This window comes from Drosophila grimshawi, unplaced genomic scaffold (genome assembly GCF_018153295.1).
Source record: "Drosophila grimshawi isolate 15287-2541.00 unplaced genomic scaffold, ASM1815329v1 contig_44, whole genome shotgun sequence".
NCBI lineage: Eukaryota > Metazoa > Arthropoda > Insecta > Diptera > Drosophilidae > Drosophila > Drosophila grimshawi.
The window spans coordinates 2,716,672-2,734,607 of record NW_025063240.1 but is presented as its reverse complement, the minus strand read 5'-3'; the positions used below and the strand labels follow the sequence as shown (position 1 = coordinate 2,734,607).

Below are 17,936 nucleotides of genomic sequence, written 5' to 3'. Positions count from 1 at the left end.
TTAGTCATGATGTTAACGTGCTGTTATACTCAAAGTGCACTGGTATACTGTGACATCGGCCAGGGCTGTCCAACGATATTTGTTTTTCCAATGCTATTCAACGATATTTATTGTTTGCCAACAGCTGTTCTAAAAGATTATGTCTGCAATATTTATTTTCTTGTATTGGGAGCAATCCCTTTAATTTATAATTATTCATCTTCGACAGTATTTTTTCTTTATCCTTATAAGCTTCTTCTCTTCTTCTCATTAGACCGTTGATTATATTGTTATTATTCAAATCAAGTATTAATTTGTGCGCGCTGTTAATAACATTTTCGTCTCTGAATTCCCACAGCTGTACATGTACTGTTAACTGTTTGTGGTATTGTTGCCCACTTTGAAAAGAAGAAGCAATACTGAAATTGTAAAAATAAACAGGAGCGTGGAAAAAATTGTAAAGACTCAATTGTACAGTGTGCAATAAAAAAGAGAAGCAAGGTAATTAACTTAATAAATTCACTAATTTCACAAGTTTATGTACATTTTGTGTGCGTGTATTCACAAATATAAATATATTTATATATGCAGACGTGTGAATATGCATGTATGTGTGCATTTGTATGTATGTGTAAATACGTATACACCGTGTATTGATAAGAAAAACGCAACGCGAATAGATGTAAAGTATTCAATTGCTATTTGTTTGCATTTCACGCAGTATTTTTATCAATAAATATACTGCGTTCTTGGATAGCATGAGCGCGTCGAGTGAGGGCGGTGCGGTGGGTGGCGGCGCTGGAGGTACAGCTACGACAACGACGCCTGGTATGTATTTGAAAAATAATATCCACTATGTACATATGTATGAGTGTGTTTATAACATTATATACATGGATTAGCTAGAAAATAATGTGTTCATGTGTTGTGTGTGTATACATAACATTTTCCGCTTTGCAATGCTGCACGTGTATGCGTGTACGTGTGTCAGTGTGTGTGTGTGTATATTGTGGTTAGTTCCCTTTTGTGGTCGCATACGCGCGCAGTGTTTGTTACACTTTCCGCTTCTGTCTCACATTCGCAGCAGCATATGGCTGTTTCAATGTGTGCGTGCGAGCAAGTGTGTGTGTGTGTGTTTGTGTATTGTGTTTTGTTGTCACTGTGAATTCGTTTCGTAGTGATGCCAGTAAGCCGTAGAATTCATGGCGTTGCCAGTAAGCACAAATGCAAAAAGTGTTGCTCCATCAAAACAACAACAAAAAAAAACATTTGTTTCTCATTCCAAAATGTAGCCACATTAAAAGCCGTTAAAATACGCACTCTGCCACATCAAAACACCAAGCACTTGACAACAACAAAACCAAATACGCACATTCAACAAATGCGTGGCTCGACAAATCGATACTCATTATCCCATTTGCCACCCGCAGCACATTCCACAGTTGCCGCCAAAATCACGCACGTGAAATCGGACGGCGGCGGCATTTCCATTACGGGCACACCCATTATTAGCGGTGGTACTATCAAAGTCGCCACAGCCGGCAACACAGTGCAAGCCGGCTCGCTCAGCGGCACACCAATTTCCCTGAACGCGGGACAGTCCACCACAGCCGCCTCGATTCGGGCCATTGGGACAGGTGGCCAATCGACGCAGGTGCGCGTCATGATGCCGATGATTAAGCAGTTGGAGAATGTCACAGCCACCGGGCGCACACAGATCACAGCCATCCCGGCGACGCCGACACGCAACGTATCGAATGCCTCAATTACGGTCACTCGGCCCGTAACACAGGCCACCTATTTGCCGCGTGCCAGCGTCACGGCCACCCAAATGAGTGGCGTCAATGTGACCGGTGCTCAACGGCTAGTGACCCCCTTGCGTGCCACAACAACGGCATCAGTTGGCGTCAGTCCGTCGCCCGCCGGTCTCAGCAGCACCGGGAATTTTGTGCGCACCTCGCAGCCATCGACGGTGATTTCGTCGGCGAACAGCGCAACTGCGGCGACTGCCTGGATGCAGAGTCCCACCGGCCAGGTGCAGCTCATACGTGCCATTCATCAGCCCAGGCAGCGTATCATCACCACATCGGCGGGGGTTAGCAGTGCCAGCGTTTCCAGCACAGCAACACCAGTTCAGGCGCCCACAGGTAAAGATCTACAGCTAATCACCAGATCAACTATCTATATACATGTATTAATCTATCGCCCAATCCTTGACAGCTCTCACCGTTTCGGCGGCACAGCCGATGCCGCCGCAGTCGTCGGGTGCAACGGGTGTGCCGCAAGCTTATGTGGCAACGGTGCTGCCACCGCGTCAACATCAGGCGACGCTTGTCTACTCCTCCAATATGTCGGCAGGCGGCGGGCCAAACACCAATCCCAATGCAGCGAATCAGTTCAATCCACGCTTTGCCGTTGCCACGCCACTGGGCAGCTCAAGTGGCACTGTGGGTAGCGGTACCACAACACCGTTGGGCACCACCGTCACGCCGCGCCAGGTGCGTCCTATACCGCTGAGCAAGAGCTTTCCGGCCACCAAGCTGAACACGACCAGCATCAGCATACGTGCGCCCAGCATACCTCAGCTCAGCTCCAATGTTGTGCCGCCCACGCCGGTGAGCGTTTCGGGCGGCGTCACAGTTGCCGGCCGTGGTCCAACTGGTGGAGGTGTTGCACCCGTGGCGCTAACTGCTGCCAATCTGCCCACCACTCGGATCATTCAGCTGCAGCAGCAGACAACAGGCGGTGCCCAACAAATCATCGGCTCCACCGCCCGCCTCGGTGGCAATGTCATGTTGCAGCCCTTCCTTATGAGCACCAGCGCTGCAGCCAAAATCGGTAAGTGCATCATCAACTATAAATTTGTGGATGAGGCAGCATTTAAAAGTCAGAAATCAATTTGATAAGTGGCACAACTTAAACTGTTACATTAAAAAGAAAGATATTTTGTTTATTATTGTTATTATTATTATTAAGTATTATTATTATTATTAATTATGATTATTATTATTAATTATTATTATTATTATTATTAATTATTATTATTATTAATTATTATTATTATTAATTATTATTATTATTAATTATTATTAATTATTATTAATTATTATTATTATTATGCATTATTATTATTATTATTATTAATTATTAAATATTAAATATTATTATTATTATTATTGTTAGTCTGTGTCATAGTTCTAATCCAGTCCAATCATGTGCAGGCATCCTATGGCCAAAAAAGTTCAGCTGGTTGCTTTCCTTACTACTGCCTCAACAATCGTATTCCCCTGTAGATTTCCATAGGCTTTTCCAAGTTTATTTATGAGCTCTCTTAGCCACACCCTCTTTAAGATGCAATGATAGTTGCCTGGCTCCTTAAAAAGTTAGCAGTATCTTTTCTGGATTACCATATTTGGAGATTTCCGCTGTAAAATGCTTGAAAATCTTGCTAACGTTTGATGGAACCGAACAACTTCTTATTTGAGATTAAATAACCTTGCAGACTTTCAAACATTTATTATTTATAATATATATAGATATTTAGTTGCCTCCAGGTCAAGTTGTTTTCTGGGTTACTCATTTTTTAAATTCAATAGTTGACTTCACAGATTATTAATCTCTCCCTGAAGATGAATCCCGAAGGATCTCAAAATATGTAGGAGAATTAAAAATAAAATAGTGACGATTTTGCCATTGTTAATGGCTCATTTAATTTCTTACTCATAAAATCACCATCTAAATATATATTTAACATGTAAAAAGTTATAGCAAAACATAAAACAACTAATATATATATATATATATATACATCCCGTAAAGTATCAGATATGATATCTCTATCATTTTGAGAAAATATTTCAACTGTTCCCCTAAACTTGTATAAAATCTTGGAAGCTTCTAACATATAAAGACTAATTAAATTTGAGTTTGTTATATTTTCTGTATAAAAGAAAAGAAAACCATTTCCTTAATCACTGCTCCGATCTTTATGAAATTTGTACAAAATAAAAACATGCTAATTAAATTTGAGATTGTGCAGCGATTAATTGATAGATTTCCAAACACGATTAGTTAGATTCGTCTGGAGAATCATAAAGAGGATGCATCTAACAAAATGAAAAAATTAACCAATCTCGCATTTAAATCTAACAACAATCTGATTAAATTGCAATAAGTTGGCAACTGAATTGTTCGCTTCGCGAAGAAAACAAGTCAAGAGAATTGAAATTGTTATTTTCGTTGCAGGTATTCGGCCACCTGTGACAAAGGTGCAGCCCTCGCTGACCATCACCCAGCTGAATCCTATTGGCAAGGTATCGACGACGAGTGGGGCGGGCGGAGCGACAATGACGCCACAGGGCGTGGCAAGCATACAAGCGGTGCACGGTGTTTCTGCCACAGTAACGGCCACTTCTGTAACAGCTGGCAGCTCGGTGGCAGCAGCAGCATCAGTTGCTGGCGGGGCAACAATGCAATCGCTGACAATTGGCGGCCGTGGCGGACCCACCAGCAACATCTTGACGGGCACCCTGACACCCATCAAGAATGCCAGCGGCATAACCGTAGGCAAAATGATGATGACCCAGTCGTCTGGCATCGATTCGGCTGGTGGCGCCACTGGGTTGCAGTCCGGCGGAACACCGACCAACGTATTCATCCAGCAGCGCAGCGGTGCAGGCACTGGTGGTGTCACTGTCTCAACAGCGGCCACATCTGTAGCCACATCGTCGACGGGTGCAGCGTCCTTTCTGCCGGCAGGCAGCTCGGCCATCTATTACGAGTCGATGCCGGCGTCGACGGGCGTCCTCTCACTGACGACGACGACTGTGACGCAAAGCACACATACGCTTGCCCAGACCCAGGCACAGGCACAGCAGGTCCAGGCCCAGGCGCAGTTGGTGAGCAGCAGTGGCGGCGGCAGCAGTCTCTCCGTTTCCTCGCTGCCCTTTGCCAGCCATGCGCAGCAGGTGCAAGCAGCCGGCGGCACTGGCTCGACGGCCACATTCACCGTGCTGCCATCGTCGGCGACAGCTGGTGGCGGCGTCGGTAGTCGCACCATTGGACACCAGCAGCTCATCATACCGGCGGGTGCTGCACCGCCACAGCACATGGTCATACCGCTGCACACGTCCGTCAAGGTTACGACGGGCGGCGTGCCCACGACGACGGGCGGAGGTGCCACAGTCAGTGCGCTGCCGATGCAAGTACCGGTGGCAACCAACTCGCTCGTCGCCAGTTTCATGCGCAAACGCGATGCCGAAGGATCGCCGATACGTGGAGTTAAGAATTTGGCACCCACTCTGCTCTCGATGAGCAGCAATAGCAATGCCTCAGCGGCGTCAGTGGTCAATCTAGCGGCAGCTGCTGCGTCCGCATTCAATCTGCAGCCGGTCTCAGTGGCACCGGTGGTGCAACAACCGCCGACTACAACAACGGTGAGCAGCTCGGCCCTAACTGTGGAGGCACTGGCCAAAAAGGACAGGGAGCGTGTCAGTTCGTCCATTGCAGTAGCAGCCGTTGTTGGCGGCGCATCCTCAGTGTCGACAGCGTCAGCGTCGACCACCGCTGGCAGCATTGTTGGCACACGGAATGTGCGCGCCGAGTCGCCAGCCTCATCCGATGGCTCCACCACAGTCTCGGCCAACTCATCGCCCGGCGTCGATCAGCAATTGCAGGACAGCAATCTGGCCATTAATCGCATTGGCGATGATCCAAGTTGCGCTGCTGCAACACACTTTAATCCCATAAGCGAGGTGAGTCTTGATATATATATTCTCGATCAGCAAGCCAACTCTGAAATATTTATTTATATGTCCTGCAGTTGATTGCAGCACATCAGTCGCAGACGCTGCCGACGAGTGTGGCGCATGCCACATTGGGCTCACGAGGCAGCGCCTTTGTCGATGTGCCCCCGCAGCAGCAGGCGCCACACTATGTGTCCTTGCAGACAGCCACACTGACGGCCAGCCAACTGCAACAGGTGCGCATGAATGGCACAGGTGGCGCTGGCTACGATGGCCTGGCGCGCAAGAAACCGCGACGATCCACGTAAGTTGCGTGTTTTTCTATATTTCTCTAAATACATTATTGATTTTATTTCTTGTGCCTTAAATTAGCAACGATAGCCAGCACTCGAATCAAAGTCAGGCTTCGCTGTCGCTGTCGCTGCCACCGCCAAGCAGTCTCGGCAGCAGCTCCACCCAGGAGGCCACCTCCAGCTTCATGCAACAGCAGCAGCAGCAACAGCAGCAGCACAATCAGTTGCCGCATCAAGCACTCAACAATGGCGGCCTCCTGCTGGCCGCCGCTGGCAGTGCCACACCCAATGCCAGCGCGGGCGATGTCAACAATCATCGACCCGCTGTTGTCGGCAACAAGGAGAACGCAAATCCCGTCGACTTTGTGCTGCGACGTCCGCGCAACTGTGCCCTGCTAAATGTGAGTTGTCATTTATAAAATGAAAATCTATTTATATAATATATAACTCTACTTGTCATGTAGACGTACAAGCCGACACACAAGCTGGCCAACAACCATTTCCATCGCTACACGGATGTGAAACCGCGAGATGAGCGACGTGCCACAGTCATTGATCTGGCCAATCAACCCAACGTTCAGGGCAAGATCAGTGGCTGGAAGCTTTATCATTTGCGCTCACAAATGGAGGATTTGGTAAGCACTCAATAAATTATACAACTCAATTATGGCTAAAACTAGACTGAAAACCTATTTAATTTTGCAGAACGACTCGGAAATGGGTAGTTTGGTTCAATTGGAGACCATGTTGAAGGTACTGGAAAAGGACAAAGACAACCATAGCGAAATTGAGCGTGTCAGTGAACTTTTAAAGGTAACTTCTAAAATCAGCATTCTTTATATTTTCTACATCTATATTGAACAAATTCTATTTTTGCTACACAGGGCAACATACAGCGGAGTAAGATTATCACTGATGGCATCAACGAGGCGCAGAATCAATTGATGAAGATCTTTGACCACAAACCACATGTCTCGGACATAATCAACCGTTTGCAATCGAAGCGCAATTTCAAGAAGCGCGAAAAGTTATAGAGACAAGTGTGGAAAATGTAGAAGCAATTCCACAACGACTTGTGCGCCTTTATGTATAACTTTTCATATGTTTATAGGATTGTAAATTGCTTTAAATTAACTATGTATTTGTCAGTAATTTTAAATTAGCATTACATACATATATACATATATATATATATTAATATGTAAGATATCACATTACAAAAAGCACACAAAAACTACAACTACACAATAATTGAACGCAATATTTTTTCAAGTTTCTTAAGCAGAAAGTCCAATACAAATTGTACTTATGACCTTTAAATGTGAATCGAGTTTTGATTTAGTTATTATTTAGATAACAGCTCCAATTGGAGATGCCTAAATATTTGCCAGGATATTCATGTTTAATCAAGTTGCTCAGAAGCGGATGCAGAAAGTAAAAGGAAAACAAGCTTTTCCGAAGAGCTTCCGCAGGAATCCTCATCCGTAAATCGCCCCACAAAAACAATATTGTTTTAAAAGTAGTTTTTTTTTATTTTGTTACTAGTAGAAGGAGATGGATGATTACATGGGTGGTGGCGGCGGCACACCGTTGAACATGGGATGCATGGTCGGACGCGGTGGTCCTGGCATTGGAAACCCGGCTGGTGGCCCCAGAGCCCGATGCAAATTCGGTGGTGGTGGTGGCATTATTTTTGGCTCGAATTTGAAGGCGAACTGCAAGAAGAACTGTTTGGTATCTCGATTCCAGTGCGTCCAGAACTTGCCCTCCATTTTCTCCACCTCGCGCGACGGCACCTTGAACCCAATTGTCTCGTATGGCTCAGCAGCGAAGAGCAGATATTGCCACTTGCGATCTGGTGGCTCGATCTTTTGCTCGTAGGCGGACATGAAGCGATGGCGCGGCACAATGCCATCGCTGATCTCGGGATAGTCTATCTGGAATAGCAGCGACTGCTGGTTGTTGGAGGGTTCGCGCTGTTTTGTCACTCGATAGCCAGGACGACCGATTTTCACGAACTTTTTGGGCTCGACGCGCGGCTTTTCGGGCGCCAGCAGTGATGAGGGTGATTCCTTGGCCTCTTTGGCCGCACGTCGCGCCAAGTTCTCCTGATGCTTTTTGCCCTGCGTGTGAGCCAAGTAACTGCCCTCGTTGTTGTGCAGGGTTAGGCACAGTTTACATTCGTAGGAGCCGAGATGGTTTTTCATGAAATACGGATCCTTGTTCAGATCAATGGTTTCGAGCGCCAGCTGCCGCAGGCGTTCTTTGCGCTCGCGATTGGTCTCTGACCAGGAGGCTACACCACCGCTACCGGTTTTGCCACCGGCGCGATTTTGGAAATCCATGTTTTTTAATTAAATCAACAAAACGTTTTACAAGAAAAATAAACGCCGGATTTCTGCTACATAAAGCAAGGTTGTCGAGTTTTCAGTGCCGCCTCTTGCCAATCGACTATAATAAATATCGATATTTTAACAATATCCATTAAATAAATTGTAAATCAAATAGTAAATCTGAAAATCGTTAGAAATAGTGTGCAAATGAGTGAACGTATCTGTGGGAAGTAGTTCAATTTATTATCTATTGTCGGTAGCTTAAGTCGAAAAACTAAGCTGTGATACATCGATACATCTTAACACAACTATCGAATATATAAGCAGAATATTGATACAAGTTACGGTCACTCTGATCTGTACTAAAAGTTGCACATGTTTCGAGTTTTTTTGCATTTTAAGAATTTCAATAATTATAAAGTGCAGCCAGTTAAAGACACGAAATAAGTGAGTGTAAACTGTTAATGTGACACCAAGCAAAATACTCAACTCGATATAGAGTGTATTTGTGGGTATAGCCAGAAATGTGCTGCTAAATTCAATTGTTAATGTAAGGTTTGAGTGATTTACAACAATACGCTGCGTAATTGATGAGAGCATAAAAATGCATTAATTGCAATGGATGAAGAAGCGGACAAGCATTGTTTTAAAATACCACCGAACATGGCCAATGCTCGGCAGGAGGGTTATGGCAACAACAACGACGGCAACAAGATTTCGATGCCGTCGCAGTCGGCAGAGAAATCGGGAACACCGCCCAAGCGGATTATCAATAAAATACCATTGGATTTCAACAAACTGAAGCAGTCGGGCTTGCATCGAACACTGGCAGAGGCATTGAGCAAACACAATTTGCATGCAGCCAAAAATATTGCATCAGGCGGAACAGCGGGGCAAGTCTACGCCTCTGCCCCAGCGCTGCCAACTGAGGCGGCATCTGCAACACAAACCCAACAACAAATGCAGCAACTTCAAACTGGTAATTGAATTAACTTCATTTATTACATGTAAACTAATCGAAAAAGAAAATCAAATCTGCTGGGAGTGTTTTTATGCTTGGTTGTTTGACACCAATATGTTATTGTGTAGCTGTATAAGCCGACAATCCCAATTATTCATAGGTAGCGCTGTTCGCTGAGTTCTTGCAATATTTTAATTGTGTTGGGGTTCGGGTTCGAAATAACGTTTTTTAAAAAAACGAAACTTTTTCCAATTATTTCGATTTTAAATATTTAGAAATCATTAAGAAGAAAGAATAGAATAGTTTATTAGATCTTTTTGGAAAAATATATTTTATGGTTTTAAAAAAAACAATTCCGAAGATCAAATTCAAATTTGTTAAAATAGTAAAGAAAATATTTCTGGACAAGAAACCAAGATTACAATGCAATTTAAAATACTTTTAATCAGTTTTAATTACCAATTGAAAAAACGTCGAAATGAAATACGTTTAAGGTTTGCGCTGATAACGTCTTTTTTTTAGTAGGCGCCAATTTATTACAAGTGATTTACTCTAATATTGAGTATCTATAATTTTTTTTTGAACCCCAACATTGTGAAATTCGTTGAAGTATCACCCTTGACATCAGAATTTGACGTCTCTCGATGGTGTTGCATGATAAATGTACGTAGTAGGATGCTTTATTTTCCAAGACGTAGCCGTTGGCCAGGGTTCAACTCACAGCGCGGATTGTGTTATTCCTCCGCCGGGGTTAAATGGAGCGATTGTGTTTTGTTGTAGACATTTTGAAATTACTATTTTTGAACACGTTCAGAGGTTCTCAGAATTTAATAATAGTCTTAATACTCTTCCTCAGAGTAGGTAAAAGAGTATGTTGGTTTTTTTTTAAAGTTCGACACCCAGAGACTTGAATCTTTGCATATATATTCGTCTGTGACCTCATCAAGGAGTTAAAAGTGGGATTCAATAAAGCCAAAAGCTAAAGTTATAAAGCTTGAATTAAGAAAAGGATAAACATCAAAAAATGTCTAGTCCACACCCAACTCCGCTGGCAAAAATCAATATCTCCCTCAATTTTAGAGCTAGATTTACAAAACTTGCGAAATAGATTCTAAGCTTCCCTTCCAAGAACTAATAAACGCCCACAACATTATAGCTAGAAATAGCAAGTTTGAATATGTCTTTAGCTGTCTCCGTATTTGGTTTGTTAGCTAACTGATGACCTCAATCAAAGATGAACAACAGTTTTCATCATAATCAATTTAATCATTATATTTAACTGGAATTGTTTTATGTACAAATTCTGCAATCTATTTGCAGCTCCATTGTCAGCTGGGAGTAATAAGCCCATGCATTTTGCAACCGCCGAGGAGCAATCGTTGCACATAAAAGCGCTGATCAAAAACAAAATATTGAACAAAGCTAGAAATTCGCCAGTAAGGCAACAGCCAACAGCCACAGTAACAGCATCAACAGTGACCAGCGTGGGTGCTGGTCAATCGGACGGTTTTACGGTGCCCCGAGCTAAAGCCGATTTGATAGTGCAATCAAAGCCGCCGCTTTTGCTTAACCTGGTAAATCAGCTGCCGAAACATCGTGCCATGTGTGGAGACAGCCGAGCACAGCCAAGGCGGCAACTGGAGCCACCAACACCAGCACCATCCCCACCACAGCCACCAATTACACCACTCGCACGAACAACGTTGGTATCATCTCCACCACCACTGATTGTGCTCGAGCACAAAGTATTGGCGCCAGATGAGAAGATCGATTTGAGAGCCTTGCGTCTGCCAAACGGTCAGCCAGCCACAGATAACAGCCATGTGGACAAGCCAAAAATGGTAGCCCCAAGGAAGCCCACGGAAATGCCCAAAACGACACTCGGCAAACTGCAAGCGTCCACGGCCAAGAAGATTATACTAAATGCCAATAAGCTGAAGCTGCCGCGTGAGCAGCTGGCCCAGTTGGCCAAGGAGGTGCGCAAACAGGCGATGCAGCAACAATTGCAACAGCCAAGTCCCAATATGCAGCCAGTGCTAATTCCCACCAATGTGGCACAATCAACAAAGTTTCGCACTGAAACGTGCACCAGTTCTGTGATAGCCTCCAGCAGTCGCATGTCGCTGATGAATCCAATTGCAGCCCTAGTCCCGCCCACAACAAATATTCACGCATCATTGATAACGCCATGCGTTGAAACTGCCACCAGTCCAAAGGCAAAGGTAACAGCGCCCATCAGCAGCGATGAGCCAACGGTTGGGAAAACTGAACTCTCCGCGGTGGATTTCATAGCACAGTTGACTGCAAGACGTGCCATCGATCCAACTAACTATACGGAACTGTCCGAGGAGGAGCTGAGCATGAATGCCAAATTTGGTTGCAGCCAAATGTCTGTGCCGCGTCCAGTCTCTGTCAAAGTGGAGGAGGACTTGCCCATTGGCAAGATACTGCAGATGCAGGACATGGACATATTGCATGCCACACTGAATGTGAACGGCAATGAGCCGAACGTCTTGTCCATTAGTCCAAATGCCATCAAATTGCAGAGCAGTCTGCAGCCCGAGGAAACTAAATGTCTCAATACTGATAATTCGGACAAAGACACCAGTAACGCAGCATCGAAGGATGAACCATTGAAAGTAACCACTCCGAAACATGTATATAGCAATGCCAAAAGAAAGAGTGTTTTGTCAAAGCCACCAACTTTGGTCGTAACTGTGCCCACTGAGGTTGTGGCTACCAACGATGAGCAAGCAGTTAAAGTGCCTTCGCCCAAGCAGCTGGAGGAAGATAACCAGAACGCCAAATTGGTGCCATTTAGACCCAAAAAGGGGAAAGTCAATTTAGTGCAACGCACCAAGCGATCAAGTATATCCAAAGCGAATGAGCCAATAGCCGAGAAGAAAACTGAAGAAACTCACCAAGCACCTGAGCAAGCTGAAATTGCTGAAAGTATTACTCAACGGCCAACGGACAAACTGACTGAAGACTCAGAAACTGAAAAATCAGCTAAGATATCAGTTAATATAGACAATGAAGACTTGGCTCCGACTATGGATAATGGCGTGAACATAGCAAATGTGGTTAAGACAACGGCTAGTGAAATCGTAATCTCGAACCACACAGGACCTGTGATAACTGAAGAAACTGCAGAGGGAAATCAATCCGTGGAGATTCAATCCGTCAAAGAAAGGGACCTTACACAACTATATCATCCACCCAAACTGCCGAAGCAGAAACTACAAAATCAAAGGGACAACAACAATGAGGTGATTAGCAAAGAAGAACTGCCAGATACACCACAACCAGCCGTATCTCTGTTGGAAGTGCTGGCACAGGAGCCACCGCCAGCGCAGGGCGAAGCTCAATTGCCATTTCGAAGCAGCGAACAAGCAGCAGTGGCCACGAAAGCGAATACCCTGGATGGTAATGCTGTGCAAGGTTTGGGTATTCAAAATCTGTTACAGCATTTGGCAGCTGAGAATGTGGTGGTGCCGGCCAGCAAAGAGCCAGTTAAGTCAGCGCCCCGGAAGAAACTGGTGAAAACACGACCAGTGCTCAGCGCCAAGAGGTCAACAAAAGCACTTGAACCCAAGACGGAAGCAGTAGCATCAGCAGCAGCAGAAACAGCTCCCAAGCAACTGAAAGCAGTGCATCCTCGCAAAAGAGCGCTGCTAGCGGAGACCAACACAAACGGTTCACATCGTGTACTGACCTCTAGCACCAGTGATGACGACAGCGGCATGTTTCATGGCTTTGAAAATGAAGCATCGGCAAACACGCAATTAAAGAGTAACGAAACGGATATTAGCGATGATGCCACGCCCGATTATGATGAGGCGGAGGACGAGCCACAGTTAAACACAGTATCGTTGCCGGCCAAGAAGATAAAGACTGAATCTGCTGCTCAAAACAAGCAGGATGAAACCAGCCCTAAGCAGTTGGAGGTGGAGAAGGTAAAAGGTATTGAAATAATAAAGTTGGTGCCTGATCCTGTAGAGAATGCGTCGAACACAAACTGTGAAATGCAGGACTCCAAATTACAAGACAAGAGCCAGCGTGATGTAAAAGAAAATGAAGAAAATAATGAGTCGGAAACAGCGGCGGAGAAATTGGAAAATGAGCAGCAAGTAAATACAAAAATATCTGCAGAAATGCCGGAGCAACCCGAAGATATTGTGATAACGAATGTGCCTAAGAAAAGGGCGCCCAGGAAAGCCACTCAAATGCAGGAATCAGAATTGCAAAACAAGCGAAAACGTTCGCGTCACAGTACTGTGAAAGCAAAAGAAGAAGACAACGAGTCAGAGTCTTCGATAACAGCAAACCCGGCGCAAACAGAAAGTGCTGAAACCGAGAAAGAGTCGACTGCAATTCGGGCGGACAACGTTGAGACAAAAGATGCGCCGGGATCACACAACAAGCGAAAGCGTCCCCGTCACAGTGATGTAAAGGAAAAAGACGGAACGACTGAGTCGGAATCGACAGAAACCCTAAAAGGGGAAACCCCAGCAAACGGAAAAAATGAGACAGAATCCTTAATAATGGAAAACACGAGTCTACCTACGGAAAATACGAAAAAGGAGGAAGTAGTTTCGACTGCAGTTGAGCTGGACAATATTGAGATGAAGGACGAGTCGGAATCACAAAACAAGCGAAAACGTCCACGTCACAGTAAAGTGCAAGAAAAAAACATTGCATCTGAGTCGGAATTGCCAGAAACCGTAAAAGGGAAAACTCCAGCGAAAGCGAATACGAATCCGGCAACAGAAAGTGTGAAAGCCGTTGGCACGAGAAGGCGAGGACGACCCCCAAAAGCAGGCGTAAGAGCTGCACCAGTAAACACCACAGTCACATCAGATGCATCCGATTTGCTGGATCCATCGGATTCAGCCCCTGAAGTAGACACACCCAAACGAGGGCGAAGAAGCATGAGAGCACAACTGGTAAACACCTCCACCCCGGAACCAGTGACGCCAGCAGCGCACAAGCGACGTGGTCCCAAGGCCGAACCAACACAATTCCTGACCCCAGATCAGCTAACCAGCTGCAGCGAGTCGATCAGCGACTTTGATTCGCGTTTGCTACTCATACGCAAACGCGAGCAATTGAACAGCGAGGAGGAGTTGCGGCAAGATGGCTGTGGCAAGGGCAATAAACAATGTGGCCTGTGCCTCGTGCGCTTGGATAACTGGCAGCAGCATCTGGGCGATCATTACGGCGTCGGATGGCTGGTGGGAGAACCTCAACCGGTGAGTAGCAGCACTTGATATTCAGGAATCTATATACAGTAAATATATGCTATATGTTATGCAGGTGTTGACACGCAAAGTCGTCATTAGAATGATGAAGGCTTATATCGATGCGGGCCATAAGCGTTTGAGCTGTCGTCTCTGCGATCGGAGTCTGACCACCGGCCTGGGCATGCTGCTACATCTGGAGAGCTGCGGCGTCAAGGAGCGCATTGTCTGTCCGGATTGCGCCGGCAGCTATACTAAATTATCATTTCCAAATCATTGTCGCACCTGCCCCATGCGGCAGCGTCCGCCCAGCGAGGAGAAGATTGAAACCGAGATGGTATCGGATGAGACACCAGTTTACAGCAATGCGGGTCGCTTTAAACGCAAGTCCACATTAAAGTGAGTTAGTCATAGTTGATTGTAACAATTGTATTCTTCAATCATTTCATTCTTGTAGAGCCGAATCGAAGCTAGTTAAAATTGCTGCCCAGATGAAAAAACAGTGCTTGGATGAACCCGAAAGCCGTAAGAAAACCGATGGCAATGCATCCGATTATGACATCGGCGCTGACAATGAATCGTCTGACGAATATGAGTCGGAAGGTGTGGATTCCAATGAGGATGACACATCTGTGAATTCGTCCCTAGTTAGGCCAACGCACATCACAAACAAATCGAGAATAAGCCAAAAGACTCGTGAGTTATCAGAGTATGCCAAGTGAATTCCCAACTCAATTTTATTTTGCAGTGTATGGACGTATAAATGTGGAAACGGTGGCAGAAGATCGTTGGAAGCATTTGTAAGTTGTTTTTGCCAGAATATATATCTATAACAATCAATAAACAATAAATTCATTAACGTTTCTTTCTAATATTAACAGCGCGAAACATAATTATGCAACAGGCGTTTTATATCCGCATCTATTGCCACGCTACGAGAAGTTATTGCCTGAGGCTGCCAGTTGTCTGCTGCCCTCTAAGGAGACCACCTCCATGCGCTTAGCCTATGGTAAGGTGGATGACAACGCTTGGATGCAGCTGGCGCCATTCGAGGGATTCAATAAACAACGTATGCATATTAATTAACATGTTATTTAATCAGCTAATTAATATTTTATTGCCAACCGCAGATGAATATATATGTTATGTGGGTGGCGCTGTCAAGGAGCTAGCATGGGTTCCTCTGCCCCCGACAGTAGATACGCAGTACCTATTGTGTTCCCAGCGCAACAGGATGAATAGCTTTGCGCGACATTCTAAAGATAAACAGGAAGACGCCCTGCTGTTGGTCTTTGAATGCAAAATGTCGCCAGCTGGTGTCGACAATATCTGGCCGCTGCAGATGCGCCTACATTATGGCATTTCTCTTGCCCAGGACTCAGTGCATAGTATAGCACTTATGCCCAGCGGTGGTTATGATGAGTCCACAAATCGATTAGGCCTTTTGGCCGTCGCCAGCTCATCGGGAACTGCTATTTTCGCTCTGCCCTTACATCTGGCAGGCTGTGAAAAGGCCGGTAAAATTAAACCAGATGCTGTAATTGCATTGGAGCCGTTGCTTACACTCACTCTGGATATAGAAAATCCTGTGAAGGATCCGTGCACTAAAATTTGCTGGTCTGAGGTGAGTACTTCATCTGTTGAGAGGTGGATAAACCATAGACTGTTAGGCAAAAAAATCGAAATCTGTAGTTTTTATATAACTTGTTTGTTTTCATTTTAGAGTTCTGGTCACAATTTGTTAGTGAGTGGCTATGCCAGCGGTAACGTTGCTTTTTGGGACATTTCCGACGAACAGGGACTCAACTGCTTTGAGCGGAATAATCGTCGTCATTTTCTACCCGCAAACATATTTTACTTTGGCGAGCGAAATATAAATTGTAAGTAATAATGAAGTCCAATTACCCTATGGAATAATGCAATAATTACTCGTTGTGCAGATTTGGAGCTGCATTATGACACAAACGGACCACGTTGGCTGGCCGTCGGCGCCTTGGTGCGTAAACTATGGATCTATGACATATCGAACTGGTCGCAGCCATTGCCAATTGTTGGCGATACCATACAAAATTTATTTTTGGGTGGTGTAAACTGGCCGCCTCTGTGGGATTCGTTGGTCGTTGGTGCAACCGAGCTGTACAAGTATCGTAAGTTCTACTTTGTTCCGTTTGCCAGTTTTTCGGTTATCATTTTTTTGTTGTTGATATTTCAGAATATCCACGCTTGATAACACTAAATCCTTCGGGTATTAACTTTGATCACGGGCCGCTGGATGCGCTGCTTAGCAGTCCGCGTGCAGTGCATTTTAATTGGGATCAAGTGGCACTTGTCACAGTAACCGATAACGGTGATATCACATTCATACAATCTAATCAACTAAATATGGAATCTCAGTTACAAAAACGAACCACAAAGTGCCGCACTGTATGTGCAACAGAGGCATGTTATTTGAATGGCACTTCGGAGCCAGATTCCGTAAGCCCGGATGTTTTTAGACGAGACTATGGCCTGTTGCTGAAGCCTCTAACAAATGTTCCCCACGCAAAGAACACAACTTATCGAAACTCCAGGATACAAAGCGGTTTTGAATTGTTAAGTCTCACGCGTCTCAATTGTGTGCGTTGGAATTGGAACCAATGCGCACGTAACTGGATAGCTGTGGGTGCTGAGCACGGCCTATTACGAATCGTCAACTTTGATCGTACCAAACACTTTACGATAATTTAAGGATAATATAACTAAGATGTTTGCTTTCTAAGAAGTTACCGTTACTGAAGTTTTTCGCTTTAGCATAACCTTTGAATAATTTGTAATAATTTATTGATAGCTGTTATGGTGATTGACACAGAAGATGTATATAAAAATATAGATGTATCTATTTAATATTATATCGTTTATACAATATATTGCAATACTGCAAGTATGTAATATATTAAATATATATATATATGTATTTATCTATAAAAAAATGCAAAAATAAAACATAAATGTTGAAATGTGCTGAAAATGACTACACTAAAAATGTAGGATTGTTAATCAATGGAAATTTATAAAATGCTTAAAATAATTTATGGATTAGTTGAAGATACATACATGCATAATTACGAATCTTTTCTATTTATCAAAAAACCTAAAAAAAAACCATTTCGAAATCGTATCAGCATTTCAAATAATGTTAGCCGCATAAAAAAGGAACTGTCATATCAACAACTTAGATTCATTTAAAATTCACAAAATACGTGGAACTGATATTTATTATTGAAAGTAAAGCTCAATGGATGGAAGTATGGAAAAATATTTAGGAACCGGGCCTCTGGAGGATTATCAACAAAGATTGGACCGTTTGATGAAGCAAATAAAGCGCCTGGAAAACATTGTGGACTCGC

The 17,936-nt window shown here is 44.4% G+C and overlaps 3 protein-coding genes across 3 annotated transcripts; 2 read left to right on the top strand and 1 right to left on the bottom strand.

Moving 5' to 3' along the window:
* The first annotated feature begins 441 nt into the window (after nucleotides 1–441).
* LOC6556520 (pneumococcal serine-rich repeat protein) lies at nucleotides 442–7,181 on the top strand. The gene is made up of 10 exons (XM_001985414.3): nucleotides 442–480; nucleotides 701–807; nucleotides 1,410–2,126; nucleotides 2,200–2,817; nucleotides 4,225–5,732; nucleotides 5,801–6,027; nucleotides 6,096–6,417; nucleotides 6,481–6,651; nucleotides 6,722–6,829; nucleotides 6,901–7,181. Exons 2-10 carry the CDS (start codon nucleotides 738–740, stop codon nucleotides 7,048–7,050), a joined length of 3,891 nt encoding a protein of 1,296 aa, XP_001985450.2. The 5' UTR covers nucleotides 442–480; nucleotides 701–737; the 3' UTR covers nucleotides 7,051–7,181.
* A 352-nt stretch (nucleotides 7,182–7,533) lies between these two features.
* LOC6557085 (splicing factor 3A subunit 2) lies at nucleotides 7,534–8,466 on the bottom strand. Its single transcript, XM_001985415.3, has one exon. The coding sequence runs from the start codon at nucleotides 8,359–8,361 to the stop codon at nucleotides 7,579–7,581; it is 783 nt and encodes a 260-aa protein (XP_001985451.1). The 5' UTR covers nucleotides 8,362–8,466; the 3' UTR covers nucleotides 7,534–7,578.
* Nucleotides 8,467–8,752: 286 nt separating this feature from the next.
* Nucleotides 8,753–17,420, top strand: LOC6557139. Its single transcript, XM_001985418.3, has 10 exons — nucleotides 8,753–9,328; nucleotides 10,631–14,562; nucleotides 14,627–14,949; nucleotides 15,008–15,246; nucleotides 15,299–15,350; nucleotides 15,432–15,619; nucleotides 15,681–16,174; nucleotides 16,274–16,430; nucleotides 16,491–16,697; nucleotides 16,763–17,420. The coding sequence occupies exons 1-10, from the start codon at nucleotides 8,968–8,970 to the stop codon at nucleotides 17,275–17,277; spliced, it is 6,468 nt and encodes a 2,155-aa protein (XP_001985454.2). The 5' UTR covers nucleotides 8,753–8,967; the 3' UTR covers nucleotides 17,278–17,420.
* The last annotated feature ends 516 nt before the right edge of the window (nucleotides 17,421–17,936 follow it).